This window comes from Dryobates pubescens, chromosome 36 (genome assembly GCF_014839835.1).
Source record: "Dryobates pubescens isolate bDryPub1 chromosome 36, bDryPub1.pri, whole genome shotgun sequence".
NCBI lineage: Eukaryota > Metazoa > Chordata > Aves > Piciformes > Picidae > Dryobates > Dryobates pubescens.
In genome coordinates, this window is record NC_071647.1 from 2,444,356 (window position 1) to 2,471,670 (window position 27,315).

The 27,315-nt window shown below is 55.0% G+C and overlaps 2 protein-coding genes across 2 annotated transcripts; both read right to left on the reverse strand.

Annotated features, from left to right (window-relative positions):
• Window positions 1-1,752: 1,752 nt before the first annotated feature.
• Window positions 1,753-9,968, reverse strand: SNF8 (SNF8 subunit of ESCRT-II). The gene is made up of 8 exons (XM_054176818.1): window positions 9,872-9,968; window positions 9,205-9,255; window positions 7,963-8,101; window positions 5,522-5,626; window positions 4,424-4,496; window positions 3,378-3,519; window positions 2,712-2,786; window positions 1,753-2,016 (listed from the first exon to the last, which is right to left on the reverse strand). The coding sequence occupies exons 1-8, from the start codon at window positions 9,923-9,925 to the stop codon at window positions 1,879-1,881; spliced, it is 777 nt and encodes a 258-aa protein (XP_054032793.1). The 5' UTR covers window positions 9,926-9,968; the 3' UTR covers window positions 1,753-1,878.
• A 1,741-nt stretch (window positions 9,969-11,709) lies between these two features.
• Window positions 11,710-18,478, reverse strand: GIP (gastric inhibitory polypeptide). The gene is made up of 5 exons (XM_054176986.1): window positions 18,405-18,478; window positions 17,244-17,390; window positions 16,776-16,907; window positions 12,783-12,866; window positions 11,710-11,774 (listed from the first exon to the last, which is right to left on the reverse strand). The coding sequence occupies exons 1-5, from the start codon at window positions 18,476-18,478 to the stop codon at window positions 11,765-11,767; spliced, it is 447 nt and encodes a 148-aa protein (XP_054032961.1). The 3' UTR covers window positions 11,710-11,764.
• Between the last annotated feature and the right edge of the window lie 8,837 nt (window positions 18,479-27,315).

A 27,315-nucleotide genomic window follows, 5' to 3' on the forward strand; every position in this document is an offset into this window, starting at 1 on the left:
ACATAAGAGGGTTTTTTTTTTCCCTTTTTCCTTTTTTTTGTTGTTTTGGGTTTTTTTCCTTCTTTTTTTTTTTTTTTTTTTTGGTGCAATAAAGTTTGTTTTGGCAGAATCCAGCCTGTGGTTAACTCCTTAGTGGAACAACACCACCACCCCCACCCCCCTTCCCTTGCCAGAGAGAGACGAGGGCGACAAAGCTGGGGAGGGGTCTGGAGCACAGCCCTAGGAGGAGAGGCTGAGGGAGCTGGGGTTGCTTAGCCTGCAGAAGAGGAGGCTCAGGGGAGACCTTCTTGCTCTCTCCAACTCCCTGAAGGGAGGTTGGAGCCAGGTGGGGGGTTGGGCTCTTCTCCCAGGCACCCAGCACCAGAACAAGAGGACACAGTCTCAAGCTGTGCCAGGGGAGGCTTAGGCTGGAGGTGAGGAAGAAATTCTTCCCAGCAAGAGAGATTGGCCATGGGGATGTGCTGCCCAGGGAGGTGGTGGAGTCACCATCCCTGGAGGTGTTTAAGAGGAGCCTGGCTGAGGCACTTGGTGCCATGGTTTAGTTGATTAGATGGTGCTGGGTGATAGGTTGAACTCTCAGGTCTTTTCCAACCTGGTTAACTCTATTCAGTACTAACATGAAGAACACTTAGTGTGTTCATTGCTGCTGGTTTCAGGATTCACAAGATGCCAGGTTGGAAGGGAACCCCTTTCCCTGCCCCCCCCTTCCCCTCCCACCCTCCAGGATCCATCTGGTCCAACCTTTCTAGGTGATGGTGGAGTTGACATGATTCTTTAGGCAGAGTCACAGTTTGCAGTTGGAAACAGCAGCTTCAGAGAATTTTCCTTTAGCTGGGACAAAACAGTGGCACAGCAGAGGGGGAGAGGTTGGACGATGATCTCTGAGGTCTTTTCCAACCTGGTTGATTCTGTGAGGAGTTGGTCCTGTGGACCTCCTCAAGCTGGACACCTCAGAGATTCACAGAAGGGTTTGGGTTGGAAGGGACCTTCAAGATCATCCAGTTCCAACCCCCCCTGCCATGGGCAGGGACACCTCCCACCAAATAACAAAACAAGCCAAGGGTGGTGGTTAAGTGGTAGAAAAAGGTGAAAAACATCAACTGAAGAGCAAATCCTCAAGAGAGGAGGTGGGGTTCTGAAACACAGGGCTTAGCTTAACAGCACTGACCATGAGGAAGTAATTCTAGGAGGAATTTCCCCCACTTCTGCTGTCTTGAAAACCAAAAGAATGAATCCCAGTAAGCTACAACCCCACCCCCAGTTCATTATCCCCAGGCAGAGGATGAAGTTCAACAGCTGCCTGTCAGGACCCCTGGCTGGAGAGTTTGCTGGGCTTTAGTTGAAAAAGCAGCACAGCAGGAATTTTAAGGAGAAGAGGACTTGCAGCACAGTGCCTTGGGCCTCTCTCTTCACTGAAGATGGCAACGTGCTCAGAGAGTCACAGAATGGGCTGGGTTGGAAGGGACCTCAAAGATCATCCAGTCCCAACCCCCTGCCATGGGCAGGGACACCTCCCACCAGCCCAGGTTGCTCAGGGCCTCATCCAGCCTGGCCTCCAACACCTCCAGGGAGGGGACAGCCACAACCTCCCCTGGGCAACCTGTGCCAAGTGTCTCCCCACCCTCACTGGAAAGAATTTCTTCCTGATCTCCAGTCTCAGTCTGCCCTCTTCCAGCTCAAAGCCCTTGCCCCTCATCCTGTCTCACCAAGCCCCTGGCAAAAGTCCCTTCCCAGCTTTCCTGTTCCTTTGCAAGAAACTTTTACTTACTTCTTACTTACAAAACCTTTTATTTCAAGCCCACTGCCCCTGGGTTTCAGGTGATATGCAAATAACCTCCCCAAAAGAACTCTAGAGAGGCACAGAACATGATGCAGCAGTCAAGGTATTGCCTCTTTGGCTTCCTCTGGAGTGATTTCCTGAGAGTACAGCTCTGTAAAGAGAGCAGGCAGCCAGTACTGAGGTTCTCCTGCTGCCTGTGTGTCCAGCCAGGCCATTCCTTCTTTCAGCAAGTGTTCCTAGTACAAACAGAGTGGAAACTGTGAGTGAAACTGCAGTGGCTGAGAAGCCATTCACACCAGTCCTGTCCCCACACTGATTGGAGGCTAAGGGAGGGGGTTACAATAATTTTTCACTCAGTCTGATTGGGAAAGAGTATAGTTCAGCCATCCAGCCATGCCCACCCTGTGTGTTTAGGGAGGGCCTGAACTAACAAGCTTCAAGTTTATTTCATAGAGTCAGAGAATGGTTTGAGTTGGAAGGGACCTTAAAGTTCATCTAGTTCCAACCCCCCTGCCATGAGCAGGGACACCTCCCACCAGCCCAGGCTGCTCAAGGCCTCATCCAGCCTGGCCTTGGAACACTTCCAGGGAGGGGGCAGCCACAACCTCCCCTGGGCAAACTGTTCCAGTGTCTCATCCCCCTCACTGGAAAGAATTTCTTCCTAATCTCCAGTCTCAATCTGCCCTCCTCAAGCTTCAATCCATTCCCTCTTGTCCTATCACTACAAGTTTTGAGGGAGAGCAGTGAAGCCACAGGAATCTCTGCAGCTCCTGGGAGCCTCATTCCATCTTCACACAGTGTGCACTCTGCCTGCCTTCAGTTTACCAGCTGGTGTAGGCTCCCCTGAGCATGGCATGCTGTGGTAACACAGCCCCAGCAATGTGTCTGCTGTCTCTCAACTCTGCTGTGCCCCTGAGACCTCTGTACCTACCAGCACTTGCTTTGCACGTTCTGTCTCCCACTTCAGGCTGGTCCTGATCTCACTGACTGTTACATAGCCCTTTTTCTGCAATGAGAAGAAAAAACACCACACTGGCATGAGTCAAGGCTTAAATCCATAGCTTGGAATCATAGCATCATCTGGGTTGGAAGGAAAAAAGCCCTTTAAGACCACCCAGTCCAACCATTCTCTAACTCCCCCAAGGCTGCTACCAAACCATGGCCCTCAGCACCTCATCTCTGCCTTTTTGAAACACCTCCAGGGATGGGGATTCAGCCACCTCCCTGGGCAGCCTGTTCCATGGTTTGAGCACCCTTTCAGTGAGGAAGTTTCTTCTGATGTCCAACCTAAACCTCCCCCGGTGCAACCTGAGGCCATTTCTTGTCCCATCACTTGCTCCCTGGGAGGTGAGACCAAGCCCCACCTGCCTCCAACCTCCTTTCAGGGAGCTGGAGAGAGCCAGGTGGTCTCCCCTCAGCCTCCTTTTCTCTTTAGGCTGAACACCCCCAGCTCCCTCAGCTGCTCCTCACCAGCCCTGAGTGTTCAGAAGAGTGTGGAGAGTTTTGCCCACAGGCCTGGTCTAATCACAGCTCCTCATCATGGAAGCAATGAAGTTCTTTCAAGGTGGTTGTCTTCTAAAACCTCCTGGCTCAGTACCTCTGCCAGCTGCAAGACAACAGTGTGGTCCATGTTCAGTTCAGCTGGCACTGACTGGATCAGGTATGTTCCTCCAACAGGGATAATCCCAAAGCCATTCCCCAGGACCTTCAGTTTCTTGATTGCACGAAGGAGGTCGTCCCTGAGAAGCAGAAGTCAGTGTAAGGCTTTAAAGTGAGAGCCTCTCAAGCTGCTCCTTACATCCTGGAAATGAGGAAGGTTTGATGTGCAGCAGCCATGAGCAGTGACAGCCCCTGGGAGCTTGCTGCAGCCTCAGGTAACCCAAGAGCTGAGGAATGGTTTTATAAAGCAATTTAGAATGAGTTTGTCTCTGTGCCTGCCTTGCAGAAGTGCAGCCTTGCATTAGAGAGACACTTCCCAGAATCCCAGCATGGGAGGGGTTGGAAGGGACCTCTGGAGATCAGTCAGCCCAACCCCCCCTGCTAAAGCAGGGCACCCACAGCAGCTTGCCCAGGAGCACAATGCCCAGGGGGGGTTGGAAGCTCTTCACAGAAAGAGACTTCACAACCTCTCTGGGCAGGCCTCCAGCACTCTCACACCAGACAAGTTTCTCCTCCTGTTCAGATGGAACCTCCTGGGTTCTGGTTTGTGCCCTTTGCTCTTTGTGCTGTTACTGGGCACCACTGAGAAGAGTCTGGCCCCAGCCTCTTGAGGCACATGTAGCAGCTGAGCTGCAAGTGCTAAGCTTGAAGCTTCAGCCCCAGTCAGTGATTGTGAGCTGTGCCCTAAACTCTTCTGTAATGACATCCATCAGGCCCTGCCTTACAGCTCAGGACAGCACAGCAGCTTCAGCAGACTGTGGCAGGAAGAGAAGAGAATTTGCAGGAGCTTCATTGCCTCCAGCTCAAGGCAAGAGGCCCTTTATGCCTCAGGCCTTCCAGAAGTGGTGGGATTGCTCTTTGTGGCTCACTGGCTCCACTGCTGCAAGTTAAAACCAACAGAGAGCACCACCTGAGATCAGTCACCCTCTTTTCTTCCCCAAATGCTGCTTGATTCCCCTTTCCCAGTACCATCCAGACACTCACTGGCTGACATCCTGTGCAAACTTCCCCCTTCCCTTCAGCACTTGCTGGTGAAGTTCTTCCAGCATTATCAGACCTAGGAGGCAACACAAGGGGGGAGGGAAGCATTAATGCACAGCTCCAGCTTCACTCCAGCAAGAGCAGTCAAAGGTCCTTTGTGTGCTTGCCACTGCCTCTGCCCTGCCTGTTTCATTGTCCCCAGCATCCAGCCCTGGGTGAGATAAGCTCCCAGTCCCTTCCCAGAGAAGTCAGCTGTTGCCTTCTCCCACAGATGGATCAGCCTCAAGTTTCAGCTGGCTCTGCTGGAGCCCACTCCTGGTGTCAGGTTGCCCTTGTGGAGTGAGGAACATCTATCTTTTAATTAGGGACTTAAGAGTGGTATTCCAATTCTTTGGGAGCGTTGCTGTGGTCCTTCAGAGACAATCCTCCAGCTGCCTCAAAGCAGACACTTGGCAGTTTCATGTTCCTTCAAGGCTCTGATCCCTGCTCCTTCCCCAGCATCCTAAGTGATGGGTTTGTAGCCTCACCCAGGGCTGATCTTCTGTGGGAATCACTAAATCACTGAGTTAATTAACAGTTCACAGCACAGCTACCCAGTGGTGTGGCTGGAACGTCAGAGAAACAAACCAAAGCTTTTTGAGGGACCATGAAGACAAAACTGCCACCTGACTGACTTGTGGAATCCAGTCAAGCACCCTCCCCTCAGCCACCCTGACTCACTTGCCACAGGGAAAAGGTCTCTGGATAGAATCATAGCATCAATAAGGTTGGAACAGAGCTCAGAGATCATCAAGTCCAACCTGGCACCCAAGACCTCCTGACAACCAAACCATGGCTCCAAGTGCCACATCCAAGCCCCTCTTGAACACCTCCAGGGATGGGGACTCCACCACCTCCCTGGGCAGCACATCCCAATGGCTAACAACTCTCTCTGGGAAGAACTTTCTCCTCACCTCCAGCCTAAACTTCCCCTGGCACAGCTTGAGACTGCGTCCTCTTGTTCTGGTGCTGCTTGCCTGGGAGAAGAGACCAACCCCCAACCTGGCTACAACCTCCCTTCAGGTAGTTTTAGGAGTACCCAGACAGCAGTGGGATCCTCACCTCCATTCCTGTGTTTCAGAGCCAAGCAAACTTCAATGATCTGCACACCCAGTTCATAGTAAAAGTCTCCAACTCCCAGCATCTCTGACCAGAATCCTTTCCCAGCTGTGAAGGGACAAAGGGGAAAGTGGTTGAAGCACTGGCAACAAAATACTCTTAACAGTTGCTGGTGGCAAGGAGGCTGCTCACAAACCTCCCTGCCAGGACCCTCTCACATGCCTGCCCTCCCCCTCTGAGCCAGCTGCCCCCAGCCAGGGCCATTTTACCCAGCAGGACCAGCGTGGTTTGGTCTTCCTGGGAATGCTGAGCCCTGAGGCATCCTGAGGCATCCTACACACCCAAGCTGGGAGCTCTGGGCGCAGGCAGGAGCACAGGGCACTTCTGAAGCCCCTGCATCGCTGCCTGCAGGCGTGAGGAGCAGGCAGGGTTCGTGGCCGTGGCACCTGGGGACATGGTTTAATGGCCACGGTGATGTTGGGCTGATGGCTGGACCCACAGAACGGTAGGGGTTGGAAGGGACCTCTGAAGATCACCCGGTGCAACCCCCCTGCCAGAGCAGGATCACATAGCAACGTGTCCAGGTGGGCACTGAAAGCCTCCAGGGACGGAGTCCCCAGGGACGCAGCCCCCAAGGGACGCAGCCCCCAGGGGACAGAGCCTCCAGGGGACAGAGCCTCCAGGGGACAGAGCCTCCAGGGATGCAGCCCCCAAGGGACAGAGTCCCAAGGGACGCAGCCCCCAAGGGACGCAGCCCCCAGGGACGCAGCCCCCAAGGGACAGAGTCCCCAGGGACGCAGCCCCCTGGGACGCAGCCCCCAAGGGACAGAGTCCCCAGGGACGCAGCCCCCAAGGGACAGAGTCCCCAGGGACGCAGCCCCCAAGGGACAGAGTCCCCAGGGACGCAGCCCCCAAGGGACAGAGTCCCCAGGGACGCAGCCCCCAAGGGACAGAGCCCCCAGGGACGCAGCCCCCAAGGGACAGAGCCCCCAGGGACGCAGCCCCCAAGGGACAGAGCCCCCAGGGACGCAGCCCCCAAGGGACAGAGCCCCCAGGGACGCAGCCCCCAAGGGACAGAGCCCCCAGGGACGCAGCCCCCAAGGGACAGAGCCCCCAGGGACGCAGCCCCCAAGGGACAGAGTCCCCAGGGACGCAGCCCCCAAGGGACAGAGTCCCCAAAGGGACAGAGTCCCCAGGGACACAGCCCCCAAGGGACAGAGCCCCCAGGGACGCAGCCCCCAGGGACGCAGCCCCCAAGGGACGCAGCCCCCAAGGGACGCAGCCCCCAAGGGACAGAGTCCCCAGGGACGCAGCCCCCAAGGGACAGAGTCCCCAGGGATGCAGCCCCCAAGGGACAGAGTCCCCAGGGATGCAGCCCCCAAGGGACAGAGCCCCCAGGGACGCAGCCCCCAAGGGACAGAGTCCCCAGGGACGCAGCCCCCAAGGGACAGAGCCCCCAGGGACGCAGCCCCCAAGGACGCAGCCCCCAAGGGACGCAGCCCCCAAGGGACAGAGTCCCCAGGGACGCAGCCCCCAAGGGACAGAGTCCCCAGGGATGCAGCCCCCAAGGGACAGAGTCCCCAGGGATGCAGCCCCCAAGGGACAGAGTCCCCAGGGATGCAGCCCCCAAGGGACAGAGCCCCCAGGGACGCAGCCCCCAAGGGACAGAGCCCCCAGGGACGCAGCCCCCAAGGACGCAGCCCCCAAGGGACAGAGTCCCCAGGGACGCAGCCCCCAAGGGACAGAGCCCCCAGGGACGCAGCCCCCAAGGGACAGAGCCCCCAGGGACGCAGCCCCCAAGGACGCAGCCCCCAAGGGACAGAGCCCCCAGGGACGCAGCCCCCAAGGGACAGAGTCCCCAGGGATGCAGCCCCCTGGGATGCAGCCCCCAGGGACGCAGCCCCCAGGGACAGAGTCCCCAGGGACGCAGCCCCCAAGGGACAGAGTCCCCAGGGACGCAGCCCCCAAGGGACAGAGTCCCCAGGGACGCAGCCCCCAAGGGACAGAGTCCCCAGGGACGCAGCCCCCAAGGGACAGAGTCCCCAGGGACGCAGCCCCCAAGGGACAGAGTCCCCAGGGACGCAGCCCCCAAGGGACAGAGTCCCCAGGGACGCAGCCCCCAAGGACGCAGCCCCCAAGGACGCAGCCCCCAAGGGACAGAGTCCCCAGGGATGCAGCCCCCTGGGATGCAGCCCCCAGGGACGCAGCCCCCAGGGACAGAGTCCCCAGGGACGCAGCCCCTGTTTTCATCACCGTTTCCTCCCCCTCTCCCTTTTAAGTACACAACACCCAAAGGTCGGTCACAGCGATTCACAGGCTCCAGGAGTCACAGCACCGCCAGCTTTCCCTCGAGAACAACCTCCAGCAGCTTCCTCCCCAGCTGTGTACAGGGTGAAGAGTGAGAGGGACCTAAGGACTGGTGAAGGCCAGTGCCTGCTCCTCACATGCCAAGGGATCCACTCCAATGGTGGCACACATGTCCTGGAACTGGACCCGGAACTTGGGGTTTTTACGGATCTCCTGCTTGTGTTTGCTGGCAAACTCTTCTAAGTTGGTCTTAAACATGTCCAGCTGCTTGGACATCTGAAAGAGAATGGCAGAGAAGTGTTAACAGAGGCTTAAGAGTGAGTGAATTCTTCCTTTCCCCCCCCCCCCCCCCCCCCCCCAAACAGGCCCCAGCAGGCACTAAGGGAGCAGAGCCCTCAAACACTCAGCTCTGCGATGTGCTGCTTGGGGTCTTTAAAAGGAAGGAAACAAAAGTCACTCAGTGAAATCATAGAAACACAGCATTGGTTTGGATGGAAAAGACCTTCAGGATCATCCTGGCAAACCATTCTCCAACTCTGCCAAGGCTGCTGCTAAACCATGGCCCTCAGCACCACATCTCTGCCTCTTTGCAACACCTCCGGGGACGGAGATTCAACCACCTCCCTGGGCAGCCTGTTCCAATGTTTGAGAACCCTTTCAGTGAAGAAATTTCTTCTCATGTCCAGACCTCCCCTGGTGCAATGTGAGGACATTTCCTCTTGTCTTATCAACTGTGACTAGTGAAAAGAGACCAAGCCTCACTTCACTCCAACCTCCTTTCAGAGAGTTGTAGAGAACATTGAGGTCTCCCCTCAGCCTCCTTTTCTCCAGGCTCAACACCTCCAGTTCCCTCAGCTGCTCCTCACCAGCCCTGTTCTCCAGACCTTTCCCCAGCTTTGTCACCCTTCCCTGGACCCACTCCAGCCTCTCAATGTCCTTGGAGTAAGGACTCCAAAACTGAACTCAGGGTGTGGCCTCACCAGTGCTGAGTACAGGGGGACAATCACTGCCCTGGTCCTGCTGGCCATAATGTTCCTCATACAGGCCAGGATGATGATGGCCTTCTTGGCCACAAAGTCAGAGCTCTCCATGCTTCTGACACTGAATGCAAGCCACTATCAGCCCACAGTGGAGATAAGCCAAGGGAAAGGGCTGTCCTGAGCCAGGGCATAGGCTCAGAAGGGGTCCAGCAGTTACTCTGTGGTGTATGTGTGGCAGGAACAGGAATGAGGTGCTGCTGAGATCCTGAGAAGGGAGGCAGAGGAGGCCTGTGGAAAAGCAGCCTGTTGGGTGCCATCATTATCCACACTGCTCATGGAGAACGCTCCAGACACTAGAGCAGAGGAGAAATCCAAGCTCACAGCCATGGTTATTCCCACCTGGGCCAGCTGGTCTTCAGCCAGGACCGTCCCTCGCTCCTTGTACTTTGCCTGCAGAAAGGAAACAGGATGATGGAGACAGTGCTGAAGGAGAGATGGACCAGAAACCAGCACTGGATGAGGGAGATGGATGAACCAAGAGAACATCCAGCCTGGCACCCCAGGCAAGCAGAGAGGCTGCCAGGGAGCCCACGGAAGGCTCTGGCTGGGATGGCTCCACACCGAGCCTGGCATCTCCCACCACAGGGCCTGGCCCTTCTCACCCGGTACCGATGGACCCTGGGGCAGGTCCTCGGCCGAGACCGGCAGGGTCTGACACCACTCTCCTGGGCCTGGTGGGTCCTGCTGCCCCTCCCACGGACCCAACACCCCCCACACGGGCTCGGCACTTCCCACACGGGCCCAGTGGGTGCCGGTTCCCCTCCCACAGCCCTGACACCTCCCCTGCTGGGTCTGACACCCCTCCCCCGGGGCCTTACACCCACCACACCGGGTCTGGCAACCCACACTTGGGCCCGGAACCTCCCTGACGAGCCCGGTGGGTGCCGGTTCCCCTCCCACGGGCCTGACACCCCAGCCCGGGCCGGCCCCACGGCTCACGGCCCTGGCGCTGCCCCTGCCCGGGGCCTGCCCTCCCTCCCCGACGGTATCCCGGACCCCTCCTCACCTCCGCAAGCTTCTTTTTGGCGATGGCGCCCGCGCCCACCCCCCGCCGGTGCATCCCGGCCCCACTGCCCGCCGCGCTCCCTCTGACGTCATCAGACCGCGACGCGCGGCGTGACGCAGGCGGCACGTGGCTGTTCCCCCCGCCCCGGCGAGCGGGGACACCCCCCGGGGAGCGGGGATACCCGCCGGGGAGCGGGGATACCCCCCCCGGCGAGCGGGGACACCCCCCCCGGGGAGCGGGGACACCCCCCGGGGAGCGGGGATACCCCCCCGGCGAGCGGGGACACCCCCCCGGGGAGCGGGGTCACCCCCCCGGGGAGCGGGGATACCCCCCGGCGAGCGGGGACACCCCCCGGGGAGCGGGGACACCCCCCCGGGGAGCGGGGACACCCCCCGGGGAGCGGGGACACCCCCCCGGCGAGCGGGGACACCCCCCCGGGGAGCGGGGACACCCCCCCGGCGAGCGGGGACACCCCCCGGGGAGCGGGGACACCCCCCCGGGGAGCGGGGACACCCCCCGGGGAGCGGGGACACCCCCCCGGCGAGCGGGGATCCCCCCCGGCGAGCGGGGATACCCCCCCGGCGAGCTGGGACACCCCCCGGCGAGCGGGGATACCCCCCCGGCGACCGGGGACACCCCCCCGGCGAGAGGGGACACCCCCCCCGGCGAGCGGGGATATCCCCCCGGCGAGCTGGGACACCCCCCCGGGGAGCGGGGACACCCCCCCGGGGAGCGGGGACACCCCCCCCGGGGCTGGGGGACACGCTGAGGGGCTCAGGTCCCTCGGGAGGGTCTCTGTGTGTGTATGGGGGGCAGGAGGGACCCTGCAGGGGGTTGGGACCACCCCCGCGGGGGCAGAAGCGCTGCGTAGGGGGTGGGTGCCCTCCGCAGGGGGGTGTCGCCCCCACCCAGGTGAGGGCTAGATCTCACTTTGGGGGGGGGGGTTCAGTCCTTCCGGGGTGGGGTGACCACCCCCCCCCCCCCCAGCGGGAGGTGAGGTCCTGTTTAGGGGGGGTCCCCTCCTAGGGGGTGAGGGGGAGTCCCAGTTTGGGTAGGGGTAGCCCACCCCTAAATGGGGGTGAGTCCTTGCTTGGCGGGGGGTGGGTCCCCTCTGCAGCAGCGTTACATCCCCGAGGCTGGGGTAGCTGTTACTAGAAGGGGTTTTAGCTTCCCCGGGGGTGAGGGGAGCCCCAACTTGGCTTGGGGGGTCACTGCCTCGAGGTGGGGATAAGTCTCTTTTTGGGGTGGTTTCCCCCACCCTGGGCTGAGGGTAGCTGTCACTGGAGGAGGTTTGAATCTCCCCAGGGGTGAGAAGAGCCCCACTTTGGGTAGGGGTGACCCACCCCCACCCCCCAAGGGAGGTGAGGACTTCCTTATGGGGCTGGGTCCCATCTGGTGCCCTCCACAGGGTGCAGTGGAGCCCTGGTTTAGGGAAGGCAGGTCCTTAGGAATCCTTTGGTAGCTCAACTGGCTCCTGGCTGGGTTCATTTCCCTCAGCCCAGGCTGAACTTCACCACCCACAGCTGCTGCCAGCACCTACTTTCCAATCATCACCCAGTGGCAGGGCTCAGGCACCTGGAAACCTGGGTCAGGATGGTTCTATCCCATGGCTTCATCAGCTGCAGTTCACTGGCACTCACAAGCTGTGTTGTGACCCTTAAAAGCCTCATTTGGAAGGACTCATTTGGTGGTTTTCAGCAATTGAGCAATATTTTATAGCTAGTCCCCAAATAAATTCTCATCTGAACCTTATTTGAGCTTCAGAATAAACTCTTTATTGCTTGCATTAAGTAAAACAGACAGCATGCACAGAACTCTCTGTGTAAGACCTTTTCCTCCTTTTCTTCTGTCTTGGTAGGATGGAAATGGAGCCCCTGGGGGGAGGTCCTGGAGTTATGCAGCCCTAACAAAGCAGAAAAGGGATTGAAACCCCCCCCCAAAAAAAAAATTCCTTTGGTGCTGCACTTAACCTATTTCCATTTGGCTCCTGTGGAAGAACGAGGGGCAGAGCTGATTGCCTTCTCCACCCTCCTCTTGACACCTTGCAAACCCATTTTGATAGCAAGACAGATAGCAAAGCTGGGATCTGGTGGGGTGCACCTACAAGCCTGGAGCTAAACCAGCAACTGCTGAGGAGGGGGAAGATGCAAATCAATGTTTGCAGGAGAAGGCTGTGGTGTGAGCTCAGCAGTTGTTTGTTTTCCTCTCTCTGCTGCCTGGCTGCTGGGCTCACATTGTCTGACTGAGCTGCATGGAATTGTCTGTAGCACAGAGCTGCCTCTTATTTCCAACCTAGATTTATTCAGGGCCAGTTCATCCCTTTTTGTTCTGGTGCCAACTTTTGCCATTAGCATAAACAGCTCTTTTCTTGCCCCCCCTTTTTTTTTTTGTCTAATAGATGGTGACTTTGTTTCTCTCAGCCTTCATTTTCATCAGCTAAGCACAGGATGAGCTTTTCACACACACCCACACACACACCCCCCCTCAAGTCCCTTCAGGACCCTCCCCTGCACCTTTGGCATCCCAGTTTCTTCTCTTGCTTTCTGGATGCCTTTCAGAGCAGCATACAGTGCACAGGGAAAATAAAAATGGAAGTGGTTTGATGCTCATGGGGGAGGAAAGGGATTGACCAACCTCCCTTTCTCTGCACACTAAGTGTTTGAAATGTCTTTTGCCCACCCCTGTTGTGTGGATGGTCTGAAGGTACTTTTGTGGAACCAAACTGTGGCCAGAGCTCTGAACCCTCCAATCAAATCCAGCTGGGCTGTGCTGTGCCAGCAGCCAGGGATCATCTGAAGAAATCCTTCACTCGTGGATTGGGCACTGCAGAAAGTACCTCTGGGGCCAAGGGCTGGGAAGGGAGCTGTAAGGGATGCTTGTGACAAGAGGGAGAGGTAGAAGAGGCACTCACGTTGGTCTGCAGAGATCAGTCAACATCAGCCAGGCCAGGAACTCCTGGTTCAAAACATCCTTCAAACCTTCTGGACAAGTAAAGCTGCAAGAAACATGCCAGGAAAGAGAGATTAGAATAGAATAGACCAGACCAGGTTGGAAGAGATCTTTGAGATTGAGTCCAAGCTATCATCCAACACCATCTAATCAATTAAACCATGGCACCAAGCACCCCATCCAGGCTCTTCCTAAACATCTCCAGGGATGGGGACTCCACCACCTCCCTGAGCAGCACATCCCAATGGCCAGTCTCTCTTGCTGGGAAGAATTTCTTCCTCACCTCCAGCCCAAACCTCCCATGGCACAGCTTGAGACTGTGTCCTCTTGTTCTGGGGCTGCTTGCCTGGGAGAAGAGACCAACCCTCACCTGGCTACAACCTCCCTTCAGGTAGTTATAGAGAGCAAGGAGGTCTCCCCTGAGCCTCCTCTTCTCCAGGCTAAGCAACCCCAGCTCCCTCAGCCTCTCCTCCCAGGGCTGTGCCCCAGACCCCTCCCCAGCTTTGATCCAGCCTGGTATCCCCTTCCCCTCAAAAGTTCACAGGGACATTTCTCATAGATTCATAGAATGCTTTGGGTTGGAAGAGACCTTGGAACTAGATGACCTTCAAGGTCCCTTCCAACCCAAACCATTCTATGAACCTACAAATGATCAGTTCCAACCCCCCCTGCCATAGTCAGGGACACCTCCCACCGGCCCAGGTGGCCTCAGGGCCTCATCCAGCCTGCCCTTGAACACCTCCAGGGAGGGGGCAGCCACAACCTCCCCCGGGCAACCTGTGCCAGCGTCTCCCCACCCTCCCTGGAAAGAATTTCTAACACCCTTGCCTCTGCCAAACCCACAAACCCCTTTAACCTCTTAGACATGGTGAGCACCTTGCACACAACAGTACCTTGGGCACCTTTGGAGTGCCCAGCAGTGCCCATGTCTGTCAGGCTTCCTCCTCCCCTCCCTTTCACCCCACCATCCTCTTAGACCCAAGCAGGCATCCAAAACAAAGGCTGAGTGTGGGTGAAGCAGCATCCATCCACCCTCCAGCCTCACAAAAGAAACTCTTTGTTCCCAAGGACTTTCCCCTGCAAGCCACATCTTTTTTTTTTAAGCAATTAAGGGGGGGGGGTGGGGGAATAATAAAACATTTCTCTTTAAAAAAACAGAAGCTGATTGAGCTGCTTCATCTCCAGCATCAAAGGTTTCCCTTTCCCCCCCTCTCTCCCCTCCACCCCCACCCCCTCCAGAACAGGTTAGACAAACATCTGTCAGGAACAGTTTAGGGCAACGCTGATCCTGCTTTGGAGCAGAGGTCAGACTGCCTGACCCCTGGAGATCCCTCAAAGCCCTCCTCCCTTTGATTTGGTCTTTTCAGCATGAAGGGCAATTCTGGGTGTCTGATTCTCTGAGTGCTTGGGCCCGAGACACCTCTGTGAACCACAGCTCAGCTCATTTCCCCCTGGCCAGGGTCATCCCCCACACCCTTTTGCTTTCCAAAGCAATTTTCATCCAAGGGCTGGCAAAGCCAACAAATGCCCCCAGATCCCTGCTCTGGCTGAGGGTCCCAGGACTCCCTGGAGTTAGGAATTCCATTTTCTTTTGGGGTTCTTTTTATGGTCAGAAGAGCTGAGATCGTGCCTGAAAGGTGGAGGCTGTGTGTGTGTGTGGTAAGTTCCTTCTCTCTTTTTATCTTCCCCCCCCCCCCCCCTTTCTTTCCATCATTTTAAGACCAAACAGCAACAACCTGTTAGGTTTGATGGTAGAAGAACCATCTCCCTCCCTCCCTGCCTCCCTCTTTTGGTGCTGGGTTGTTTTAAATGCCTGGAAACAGATTGTATTACTGTTTTCTTCCCCTGCCCTTGTGTTTAGTTTGCTCTTTGAACATTTTGTGACATAAGCTCAGATGGGGGGGGTGGGGGGGGGAGGGGAGGTGAAGCAAGCTATTGACAGGCTGGGGATGTGCTGACACAGCAGAAAGCCTTTGCAGGGTTGAGATGCACTCAGTGTGCTCAGGGCCAGATGGCTCTGGAAATGATGCTGCAACGGAACACTCCAGCTGGGCTTTGGTTACCTTGCCCCAGAGGTACCTGGGCCCAGCAAGCTCTTACTGACATCATTACCATGATCAGGATGATTTTAAGATCACAGAATCCCCAAGGCTGGAAGAGACCTCCAAGGTCATCAAGTCCAAGCTGTCACCACAGACCTCATGACTAAACCATGGCACCAAGTGCCACGTCCAAGCCCCTCTTGAACACCTCCAGGGATGGTGACTCCACCTTCAATGAAACCCACAGAACCAAAACCAACCTCCCCCCCAAAAGGTATCTCTAGCCTTTACAAGGGGTACTCAGAGACATCAGAATCACAGGGTTGGAAGGAACCTCTGGAGTTCATCTAAGTCCAACCCTCCTGCTAGAGCAGGTTGACCCAGAGCAGGTTGCACAGGATGGTGGCCAGGTGGGTTTTGAATGACTCCAGAAATGGAGATCAGAGGATGTTAGGGGTTGGAAGGGACCTGTGAAGATCATCAAGTCCAATCCCCCCCTGTCAGAGCAGGACTATAGAATCCAGCACAGGTTGCACAGAGACCTGTCTGGGCAGCCTGCTCCAGTGCTCTACCACCCTCACAACAAACCCAGAAACTCCTCCTGATGCTTAGATGCAACTTCCTGTGCTCAAGTTTGTGCCCATTACCCCAGAAAGCAACCAAGAAATTCCTCCTGGGTCAGGCAGCATCTCCCCTGCATGGCTTCACATTTAGCTGACCAGCTTTTCACAGCAGGAGCTTGCAGCAGCAATAGGAGGGAAGAATCAGTTTGTTTCTTTAAGGGAGGGGATTCTCCTGTGCTGCTCTGCTCTGGTGAGACCTCACCTGGAGTACTGTGGCCAGTTCTGGACACCCCCCCCCCCCAATACATGGACATGGACCTGCTGGAGCAGATCCAGGGCAGATCCTGCCTTGTGAGGCCAGGCTGAGGGAGTTTGGGTTGTTCAGCCTGGAGAAGAGGAGGCTCCAGGGAGAAGTTCTGGAGGCCTTTCAGGAATTAAAGAGGTCAAATCAGAAGGCTTAGGTAGACTTTGGAGCAAGGCCTGCTGTGACAGGACAAGGGGTGATGGTTTGAGACTGAAAGAGGGAGATTGAGAGTGGAGAGAAGGAAGACATTTGCTGTGCTGAGGGTGATGAGAGCCTGGCCCAGGTTGGTCAGAGGGGTGGGAGCTGCCCCATCCCTGGAACCACTGCAAGTCAGGTTGTTTGGGGCTGTGAGCAACCTGCTGTGGTTGAGGAATGTCCCTGCTGACTGCAGGGGGGTTGGATTGGATGGGCTTTAAAGGTTCCTTCCAACTCAACCCATTCTATGACTCATTTAAAAATGAAGTGGCCAAGATGCTGAGAGTGTGAGCCGGGGAGGGATATTCTTCCTCCCCTGGGTGGGTTGATTTGCTCAAATCAAAATGTTTTGCAGAACTACATCGATTTTATCTTCTTTTTGTTTTGTCTGAGAGTTTTCTTTTGAGAGGGTTTGGTTCTTACTAGGTCAAAGCAGTTGGTTCTGATTGCTCTGCCAAGGGGATGTTGGGAGGGGATGAACTTCAGCTTCAACCTTACCAAAGTGTTGGGGGTTGATGAGGTGGTGTGCTGGCATTTGCTGAACAAAAAGATGAGCCCAGTCATCCAGGTGGTTTGAATTTATGGTTTGGAAGGAATTCCAGAATCAGGGAGGGTTTGTTTTGGTTTTGTTTTTTTTAATCCTTCTTCATTCCCTCACTCATGGAACAGAGTAGCACAAAGTGAAATTTCCTTTGTAAATCAAAAGCCTCTCATTTTTTTTCCTTACCATCCACACCTGCCCCAACACAGTCCTTCAGAACCTGATGATCCCAGAGATCTCTTCCAACCTCAACCAACACTCAGGGACCTCACCCCTCCCTGCCACCACACTTCCTACTCCCCCAACTCACCTCTGATTTTTCTTGGCTTTCAACAGCCAGGCGAAGAACTCTTTGGCTTCCTGCGCGCCCAGGTCCAAACTTTGACCGTTCGCAGCCGATGCTTGGGGCTCAGCTTCCCTCTTGTACGGCTCGATGATGTTGCTGCAAGGGCGAAACGGGAAGGTAGTACCTGGAGACGCCACAAGAGGGCGCCAAAACTCCGCTGTGCCGCCGACCCTCAGCTCCCTCCCAGCCCCTCCGGCAGCAGCCGCGGAGCTCTTTGGGCAGGGAGAGGAAGAGTTTGGCGGTGTGCGAGCAGAAACATTTCTAAGACTCAGGGAAACGAAAGAAAAAGGTAAAGAGAAAAAGAAACCAAACTCCCTCGAGGATCGCTGCTGCGAGCCAAGAAAAATATCCTCGGCTCCGCATTCTTCTGCAGCCATCAAGCTGGCTGACGACAGCTCTGAGCTTGGATCGCTGCAAGCCCGCGGCACTTACTCGCTTTTCTTCTCCCGCCTGGTTAGCAACCACTCCACGAAGTTCTTCTTCAGCATATTGTCCATCGCGCGGCTGTAATCGCTTGCCAGGGTGGCCTCGGAGTAGCGTCTCTGCACTGGTCTGGCGCTGGGAGTCCTTACGCTTACTCTGGGGTGTAAGAGCAGAGGGACAGTGAGACCTGCGCAGCCCAGCAGAAGGCATCGCGGAGGGTATTGCTCGGCTCGCACGTGGTGGACCGCATGGGCAGCAAGGGTTGGTGGGCACTTCTGATCTCTCGTGGTACAGGTGACCCCATTCCTGCGCTGTAAGGGGAGGAGATGGCCAGAGAAGGGACTAACGTGGACACATTTTGCTGTTCAACGCAACTGAAACCCGGATCTGACAACCTGGGAGGAGAGGAGCTCTGGGTGTTTGCTGATTGTCCGGAGTCAGTGTGGTCTGGTTCACCTGGGCTTTGACTCCAAGCTAAGGCTCTAAGTGTGCTCAGGCTACCTCCTCCAGTGAACAGCACCCCTGGGGACCAGGAAGCCTTTGAGAAGCCCGGGGGTGGGTGGCAGAAGGCAAGGACAGACATTGAGATCAGTGCAGGTCTGACAGTGCAGACAGTTGGCGGCTTCCTAAGTTAGGAGGGGATTCCAAGGCTGATTCTTTTTTGGCGTGACTCTCTGGGATTGAAGCACCTCCTCCTGCCCTGCTGAGGATTCTTTTGGATCATCTCGGGTGGCAATTGGAAATTCTGTAGCAGGAGTCAGGGGAGGAAGGGGAAACTCTGTATCCTGTACCTGGTCCTGTCTTCAGAAGCATCCCAACACCAGATACCTTCTAGCCTTGTGCGAGTGAGATGATTACATCTCACTTCTAGTTTTCAGCCAGCTTCCTTCTCTTCTGGTTGACTTCCAGCTTGTTCCTCCTAACCCAGAGCCATGAAGTTTGTAAGGAAAACCTGGGAGTTCCTGGCTCTGGCTCAAAGGCTCAGGGCTTTAGTTTGATCTCTTTCTTATCACTTGCTCATCTCTGTAAGCTCGGCTGTCTGTTATCTGCAATCTACCTCAGGACTCATGTTCTCACCTCCTTACCAAGATGCCAATGGAAAGCGTTCATTTGCCTCCAGTGGGGAGCTGGAAGAGGCTCAAAACACAGCGAGCTTTCCAAAACACTTACCCTGAGACGTTCTCTTCCATCAAAACGAAGCCCAGAGAAGCCAGCAGCAGGGAGAGGACTTTGAAAGACATCATCGTGGTGGCTGGTTTCTCTGTTCAGAAGCAGAGGGCAACCCTGGGGCAGATGGGACACCAGTGAGAGGAGAGGGAACCCAGAGGGGTCTCTGGTGGCTGGGCACGTGCCTGTGCTTGTAAATGTCCCTCCAGCCCTTGTGCTCCGAGCAGCCTTCTCCATCCTACAAAGCCCTCTCCTGCCCTCCGCCGTTAAATTGCCTTTTCAATGCCCAATGCCTCTTTCCCGCCGCGGTGGCTTTTAACGTTGTTTCCTTATACTTTTATTGTGGCCATCAAATTCTTTGTGGGTTGTGCATTCCTGGAGGCAAGGGCTTTGTCTTCCTCCCTGTTTACAAGCTGACCCTGTGGGTACCTCATTGTGCTTTAAGGGTCGATTCAATCTGGAGGACGTTGAGCGGGGAGGGGGGGACGTGGGTCGGAGCAGGGAATTCGGCGTCCTGCTCTCCCACACCCCGTGGGTTTTGCAGGATTTAGGAGCCTGAGCTACTTTCAGGGGTGGCGTTTGCTGTCGGGATGGATCCCTCCTGTAAGCTATTGGAGCCACACTCGGCGAATATCTGTTCTGACAAATATCCCACGGGCAGTGACAGGATCGAATTCCAAGATTTATTAGCTTCAAGCTGTTCCTAGTCCTCACATCCACAGCTCAGCTCAGCAGCCCTCGGACATTTGAGCTCTTTTAATTACTATTCCAGCTCTCCAAAGCCTGTACTAAACCGGGTTTAATCGTGCCTCACAGATCTGTTTCGTTGTCCCTCACCCTCAGCTGGCTCTGGAGACTCCATTTCAACGGAGAGCTGCTGTTAGCAGCAGGAATAGTACAGGACCAAAACGAAAAGGTCCAGAGCAGGACTCAGGCACCACATCCTTCACCAAGTGATTGATCTGTGGATGGATCTTTAACCCTCTAAGCAGTTATTCCTGCATTTAAAGCAGCCCAATTGTTGTTTTGGAGAGAGCAAGAATCAAATCTTCCCCTTTTTGGGTGTTGTTTGCATCCCATCATTTGTTTTCATCTGGAGACTTGTGGCATCTTTTGCCAGCGTTTTTCAGCCCTTCCTATTAAGTAAGGCACCCACTAAATGTCTTAAATCACCTCAGCTAGATCAAATGCTGGGGAAAGCCCTTAAAAGCAATGCTGCTAAAAAGCCCTAAAATGCTTTGAGCTAAAGCAAGGACCAAAAAATAAAGGGGCAACCTGGGCTGGTGGGAAGGGTCCCTGCCCACGGCAGAGGGGTTGGAACTGGATGATCTTGAGGGTCCCTTGCAACCCATCCTGTTCTATGAATCCATAAAAGGACAAGGAATTACAGAGTGTGTTAAGAGCAGATCCTGAAGGGCAACCCCCCCCTGAAGAGCATTTTAAATGTGGAAGATGGGGGGGGGGGGAAAATCAGGTTTACATTACAGGAGTTTTCCCTCTTATTTGTTTGGGTTCCCCCCCCCCCCCCCCCCCCCCAATTTCATCTATAAAATTGTGGGTTGTGATGAGGGCTCTGAAAATAGCTAAAGGGAGTCATAATTTAGTCCCACTTTGGGTCATAATTTAGTCCCACTTAAGGTAATTCTTTGTGATGCTGGAAGGGGAAATGGCTTCATTTTAAGAGAGGGCAGTCACAGAATCACAGAGTGTTAGGGGTTGGAAGGGACCTCCAGAGATCTCTGAGTCCAACCCTTCTGCCAGAGCAGCATCAGCCAGGGCAGCTCACACAGGAACACATCCAGATGGGTTTGGAAAGTCTCCAGAGGAGGAGACTCCACAACCTCTCTGGGCAGCCTCCTCCAGGGCTCTGGCACCCTCACGGTGATACTCTTTCCTTCTGCTCCTGTGGAACCTCCCCTGCTCCAGCTTGCACCCATTGCCCCTTGCCCTCTCTCTGAGCAGAGCCACTGCTCCCTCCTCTGCAGGATTTACCCAGACAGGAGGCAACAATCACTCCACGCTTTCAGAACGTGGTTTAAAACCACCTGTGAGCGACACACAGGATCCCTTTGCCTGTGTGCCCACTGCACTGGAGCAGTCAAACCCTGCTAGCCCTGCCTAGCAAGGAGCTTGCTGGAGATTTGGGACACCCTACACCTAGGATTTGACTTCTTCACAACAGCAGGAGCAGCTGGGGGTGGGGGGGGAGTTTCATTTCATTTCCTTTTCAGTGTGAAGGTTTTCCCAACCCCCTCTGCAACCCTGCTTTGGAGAAGGAACAACAGCAAAAAGCATTATCCCTTTTTCATCTACAGCTGGGAGGTCCCAAAAAGCAGCTCAGAACCAATGTCTCCTTATTTCCCTGCGTAGGTGCAGAGCCCAACCTGATATTTGCCATGCACCAAACCCTCCTCTGCTTCTGCCTTTCTCTGTCCAACCTGTCACTTGTCTTTTCTGACAAAGCTACTAGGGAAAAAAAAAGTCAGTTTGGGGGAAAAACTCAGCCAAAATTTCAGGCTGTTCCTGCTCTGGCTGCTGCCTGACCCTCAAACGTGGTAGATGATCACCAGAGGTCCCTTCCAAGCCTTCAGATTCTGTGATCTTAGGGGAAAAAAAATGAGGATACAAACAGTTATAAAGAGAGATGAACACAGAGTGTCTTACCTTTCTCCTCCTCTGAAGCTGCCCAGAGGATTCCAGCTCTTTCTGGAGCTGAGGAGACCCCCTGAGGGCTTTTTATCCACCTGAGCTGGGAAGGACCAAGCCCACTTCCATGAGGTAAACAGGAAATCAAGCACCTAATCAAAGCAATTCAAACCCACTTAGAGCTGCTTCATTAGGTCCATTGACCCCCCCCCCAGAGGAGGGAAAGAACCTTTTAAAACCTGTTTACATTAATGGCAATTAAACACCATCACAAAAATCAGGAAGGAGCAAGGGATTGTGGGCAGAGCACACACATGGTTGGACCAGGTTGCTCAGGGAGGTGGTGGAAGCCTCATCCCTGGAGGTTTTTGAGGCCAGGCTGGAGGTGGCTGTGAGCAACCTGCTGTAGTGTGAGGGGGTCCCTGCCCAGGGCAGTGGGGTTGGAACTGGCTGAGCCTTGGGGTCCCTGCCCAGGGCAGTGGGGTTGGAACTGGCTGAGCCTTGGGGGTCGCTTCCAACCCTAACAATCCTATGGTGTTGGGCTAAACCTTAGCTCCATGTTCCATCTCCTTCCAGAGTTTAAGAAAAAAACAGCCAAAAATTAAAGAATTCCTCAATTTCCATCTTTTTTGTTGTTTTCTTTTGCCAAGTGTAAAGTGCTATCTTAAGGAGATCCAATCTGCTCTTTCCCTTCCTCACAGGAGGAACAACTTGGCTAAAATCAGCAGCTCCCATCGTGGGTATTTTTGTCACCATCAAGTCTGAGCATCCCAAGCAGCTCCTCCTTGTTTGCCTGGGGAGGTGCAGAACCCAGCCTGGTGTTTGCCAGCTGTGGTCTGCAACCCCTTGTGCCAACCCTAAAGACTGAAGGCAGCATCTTTCACCCCAAGACATAGAATCATGGAACTGTCAGGGTTGGAAGGGACCTCAAGGCTCAGCCAGTTCCAACAACCCCCCCTGCCATGGCCAGGGGCACCTCACACTACAGCAGGTTGCTCACAGCCACCTCCAGCCTGGCTGCAAAACCCTCCAGGGATGAGGCTTCCACCACCTCCCTGGGCAGCCTGTGCCAGTCTCTCACCACCCTCCTGGGGAACAACTTCTTCCTCACATCCAATCTGAATCTCCCCACTTCTAGTTTTGCTCCATTCCCCCCCAGTCCTATCACTCCCTGACAGCCTCAGAAGTCCCTCCCCAGCTTTCTTGTAGCCCCTTTCACATACTGGGAGGCCACAATTAGGTCTCCTCAGAGCCTTCCTTGTTTGCCTGGGGAGGTGCAGGACCCAGCGTGGTATTTGCCAGCTGAGGTTTGCAACCCCTTGTGCCCACCCTAACCACCAAAGGCAGCATCTTTCCCTCTTAAGATATGCACTCCAAGAGGGGGAAAAACTTAGGCTGAAGAGTGGCAGAGAGGAGATTTGTAGGAGCTGGTGAGGCAGCATTGGTTAACGAGGTGGAGGGTGGTGGCTCAGCAGCTGTCTCTGAAGGGTGAGGGGTAGCAGCTGGGACCTCAGCACCCATTGGGGCTTTTTTCCCCTGTCCTGAGTGAGTGATGGAGTGTTTGCCTGTGGCTCTGCAGCTGCTGGGGACATGGGTCAGCGAGGCCACCACCTCAAGCTGCCCTTGCACAGCTGGATCCAGGGGAGCAGATGTTCTGCAGATGTTAATTGTGCCATCGGAGTGCAAGGGGTGAAGCCACCTCCCGTCGGCTCTGCTGTGACTGGGTTCCTGCTGAGATCTTCTCTGTGCTGCCTGCCCTGCTTCCCTGTGGAGTCTCTCTAGGAGAGCTGCAACCATTAACTTAATATCTAAATCCCATAGAGACCCTGGAACAGGCTGTGGCTGCCTCCTCCCTGGAGGTGTCCAAGGCCAGTTTGGATGAGACCTCGAGTGACCTGGTCCATGGCGAGTGGATTGGAGCTAGATGATCTTCAAGGTCCCTTCCAACCCAACCCATTCTGTGATTTCAGGGCTGCTAGCAGTCGTGTGCTCACTGCTCTGGGCTTCCCCCTCACACCCAGCTTTGGTCTGTTGAAAGAGCAGAGCAGGATTAAGCTTGTACCAACCTAACCCCCAAGCTCAGCGCAGCTCTGCTCACGTCGCTCCCAGAGGGAATCAGCACCCATGGCTGTGCCAGCTTGTTGAGCACAGTCCTGTCTGCAGCCTGGTTCCTCCAAGCAGCCTGAACTTTTACAGGAGGTTATCCAAGTTACAACCTTCCCCTCAGGTCTAGCAGGCTTTGTGTGTGTGTGTGTGGAGTTCAGCAGAGCTGCTGGGAACAACAACCCAGCACACCTGGGTGGAGGAGGGATGAGTGAACCCTCCCAGCTTTGTGCTGGCTCAGCTGCATCAGGGATTTGGGTGGGCAAGAAGTGGGGGTTCTGGTTGACAGGGCTGAGCAAGGAGCAGCCTTGGAGTGGAGTTGCAATAGTAATAATAGTAGTAATAATCATAATAGTAGTAATAACAATAGCCAGAAGTGGAGTGTTGGTGGTTCTGGCATGGGAGGGGGATTCACTGTGCTGGCACCATGCCCTCATGAGGTGCATCTTGCCCTGGACACATGCAGTGTGGTGCTGAGCTGTGTGTCTCCAGGCAGAGCCATCCCATTTTGCAATTCCTCTCTGAAAAGTGGAGGTTTTCTGCTCATTTTGAGACGTGCTGCTGGGACACCCAGTCAGATACAGGCTGGTTCCAGCCAGTCCTGCCCCAGAATCCTGGACGACATGAAGAGGAGCCCTGGAGAATGTGAAAGGGGGAAAAAAGGAGCCCTGGAGAACATGGAGAAGAAGCCCTGGAGAATGTGGAAGGCGAGAAGGAGCCCTGGAGAAGATGGAGAAGGAGCTCTGGAGAATGTGGAAGGAGAGAAGGAGCCCTGGAGAAGATGGAGAAGGAGCTCTAGAGGATGTGGAAGGAAGGAAGGAGCCTTGGATAACATGGAGAAGGAGCTCTGGAGGATGTGGAAGGAGAGAAGGAGCCCTGGAGAAGGTGGAGAAGGAGCTCTGGAGGATGTGGAAGGAGAGAAGGAGCCCTGGAGAAGGTGGAGAAGGAGCTCTGGAGGATGTGGAAGGAAGGAAGGAGCCCTGAAGAACATGGAGAAGGGACTACATCCAGCCTTCTCTAGTGCTGGCAGAGCTGGTAGGGTGGTTATACAGAATCCCAGCATGGTAAGGGTCAGAAGGGACCTCTGGAGACAACCCAGCCCAAACCCCCTGCTCCAGCAGGGCACCCACAGCAGCTTGCCCAGGAGCACAGTGCCCAGGTGGGTTTGGAGTCTTTCCAGAGGCGACTCCAGCACCTCTCTGGGCAGCCTGCAAACCACCACCATTCCCTGGCACAACCAACCTCTCCAGCACCTATTTCCCATTAAGATAAAGGCTCAGGAGGCCTTTATTAGTGCAGATTAAGAGAGTTCAGTGCTATTAGGGAGCAATTATTACTTTCACAGGAACTACTTAGCACATGGCTTAGCCCTTTGGCTAGCAGAACCCGAGCGTGCCAGGAGCTCCAGAAGCTTTTTTCACCCATGCAGGAGCTGGGTGCCTGCTGCAATAAATGAAGGGCAACAATAGTTACCAGCCACCAATTTGCACTCCCAGCACAGCTGCTGATCAATAAAGAAAAAGGGAGCAGCTTATCCTGCTGCCTTTATGATATGTATTCTGGGCCCTTCACTGCTGGTCAACTCAGCTATCTTGTTGCTCCAAAGTGCAACCTATTTGTTTGCCTCTCATTAAGTGCCTCTGTAGGGATAGGAAGGTAATAGAGTGAAAATAACTATCCAGCACCATTAAATGCTGACCCCTGGGCTCAGCAGGTTTGGTTATTCCAGGGCAGCTGCTGGGGATGCAGCTTGGAGGGCAGCAGCAGGAGCAGCATTTGGAAATGCCTCAGAGTCTCTCAGGCAAAAGGAAGCTTTGGGAGTGCAGAGGTTACAGGGTCATGGAATTGGGTTTGGTTGGAAAAGATGCTTTAAGGTCCTGGAGTGCAACTGGCCTCTGAGTCTGCCAAACCACAGCCCCCAGCACCACATCTCTGCCTTTTGGAAACACCTCCAGGGATGGGGATTCAGCCACCTCCCTGGGCAGCCTGTGCCAGGCTTTGAGAGCCTTGCAGGGAGCAAATTTCTTCTGATGTCCAATCTAAGCCTCCCCTAGTGCAGCTTGAAGCTGTTTCCTCTTGTTCTGCCACTTGTTCCTGGGGAGGTGGCAGGTGGCATGGTCACGTTTCATCCTGCTGGGGTGATTGATGCCTAAAGTCTGTGGCTGTTGGGCTGGATGGTCCTAGAGGTCTTTTCCAATGGAAGTAATTCTATGATTCTTTGCAAATGTTGAAGCTCTTCGTGCCAGTTCAGGTCTGGGAAGTGCAGAGGTGGTGGGTGAAGAGCTGACCTTGAGAAGCACACCATGAGGGTAGTGAGACACTGGCACAGGATGCCCAGGGAGGGGTGGAAATCTCATCCCTGGAGGTCAGGCTGGATGTGGTTCTGGGCAACATGATCTAGTGGAGGGTGACCCTACCCATGCCAGGGTGGGGGTTGGAACTGGCTGATCTTTGGGATCCCTTCCAACCCTGCCAATTCTGTGATGATCTTACTCCAGGGTGACAGAAGGTCCCATTAGGGATGCAAACCTCTCTCTTCTTCAGCTTCAGCCCATCAGAGCCACAGCAGCACCAGCCCTGTGGTGTTATCTGTGGTCTGCTGCCTTCACTGCTCACACAAGTGGCTTCACAAGCTTCAGCTGGGTCCCAGCTTGAGCCAGAAGCCACTTCAGCTCAAGTTCCACCCTGCATTTGTCTCCCTGCAAGTTAGAGAGCTGGGGCTGCCCTGCTTCATCCACACAGTGCTGAGCTCAGCTCTGCTCTGCTCTTCTCCACAGCAGACCTGACTCAAGGATTTGGTGTTTCAGGAATCTGGGAATGTGTTGGGAAGCTCACAGCTGTGCTACTGAAATGGTCCTTCTGCTCTGCTCTGAGACACTGAAGCGTCTCAAGGGCAACTTTGACTGCAAAGCATTCCAAGTATTAGGTGTCCCTGTAATCATGGAAAATAAGGCTTGAAGTAACCTTAGGAGGTCACTCATTCCCTCCCCTGCTCCCAGACAGCCTCAGCTCCACTTGAATCCCTCTGGGGTGGATGAGGCTGATCCATTCCCTAAACTTCTCAGAAATGGAAATGCCACAAACTTCCCTTTCTTAGCATTCAGCTCTAACATCTCTCCTTCAGTGGCACAGTTTAAGCCTCTCTCCTGTTCCCAGGGAGTGAGATTTCCCCTCTCCCTCTGGAGCAGCACTCTTGGCTTGCTGGTTTTGTGTGGCACCACTCAGGGCAGCTCTGCTCTGCCAGAGAAGGATCTCAGGTGTTGCATGTCCCAGGTGAAAAAGAGCACTTTCTGCTCCAGCCTGTGGGCAAGCTTTAGTCTGAGCTGAGATTCCTGACTGTATCCAGCCGTGATCCACCAGTGCTGGCATTAGCTCTGCTCCTCAGGTCACAGCAAGGAGGGAAATCACAGGCATTGGAAGCATCATTCAAACTCTGATCCTGATTCAGGACCCATTCTGTTCTGAACTCAGCTTTGCTGCTGTCAGAGGCTCCAAGCTTTGCTTGGGAGCTCATTTCTCTCCCTAAAACACCCTCAAGGTCTTGCAGAAGAGATCACTCCTATGTGCTTTATCCTCATCCATCCTCTTGCACCTTTGCACAGCACAAGTCCTAAATAAGAGATTCTTTCCCCCAAACCTTGACCTCACAGCCTGTGTCCAGCTTTCCTCTCCCTTCCCAAGGCTGCCTGGGATCCCCCTGCCCACCCACATCCCCAGCTACTGTCCAGCATCCTCAGTACCAGCAAGGGCTGCTGCTGTCAGGAGGGGAAACCACCCACCCCAAACTGGGTGCCAGGGCTCTGCCAGGAGGCTCAGACTTGCCAAAACGTGGTGGAAGCAGCTTTGGCTCCAGCTGAAGGCAGAGGGGGTCTGCCTGGCTCCTGATCCCATCCCTTGTGCAGAACCCTGCCCAGTGCTCACCTCCAGCTGCACTGGGGGCAGGAAGGAGGAGCTGGATGGACATCATTGGAGTAATGAGAACTGCTTCATCCTCTCTTCTGAGCTTACACCTGCCTCCCCCTCCAGTGCTTGCAGGAATGGACCAAGTTTGGTTTTCCACACTGGCACAACAGCAGGTATTTTAAACGGGTTTGTAGTTGGTTTTAAAGTGGTTTTTAAATGCAAATATCCCCCCCCCCCCTTTTTTTTTTTTTTCTTTTTCAAC

Coding starts and splice junctions, on each gene's coding strand:
- SNF8 (XM_054176818.1), bottom strand. CDS start 9,925: ATGCACCGGCGGGGGGTGGGCGCGGGCGCCATCGCCAAAAAGAAGCTT. Junction 3,520..4,423: donor TTTGCACAGGATGTCAGCCA/GTGAGTGTCTGG, acceptor TCTGCTTCTCAG/GGACGACCTCCTTCGTGCAA. Junction 2,017..2,711: donor AACGTGCAAAGCAAGTGCTG/GTAGGTACAGAG, acceptor TGTTTGTACTAG/GAACACTTGCTGAAAGAAGG.
- GIP (XM_054176986.1), bottom strand. CDS start 18,478: ATGATGTCTTTCAAAGTCCTCTCCCTGCTGCTGGCTTCTCTGGGCTTC. Junction 16,908..17,243: donor AGGCGGGAGAAGAAAAGCGA/GTAAGTGCCGCG, acceptor TCGCCCTTGCAG/CAACATCATCGAGCCGTACA. Junction 12,867..16,775: donor AAAGCCAAGAAAAATCAGAG/GTGAGTTGGGGG, acceptor TGTTTCTTGCAG/CTTTACTTGTCCAGAAGGTT.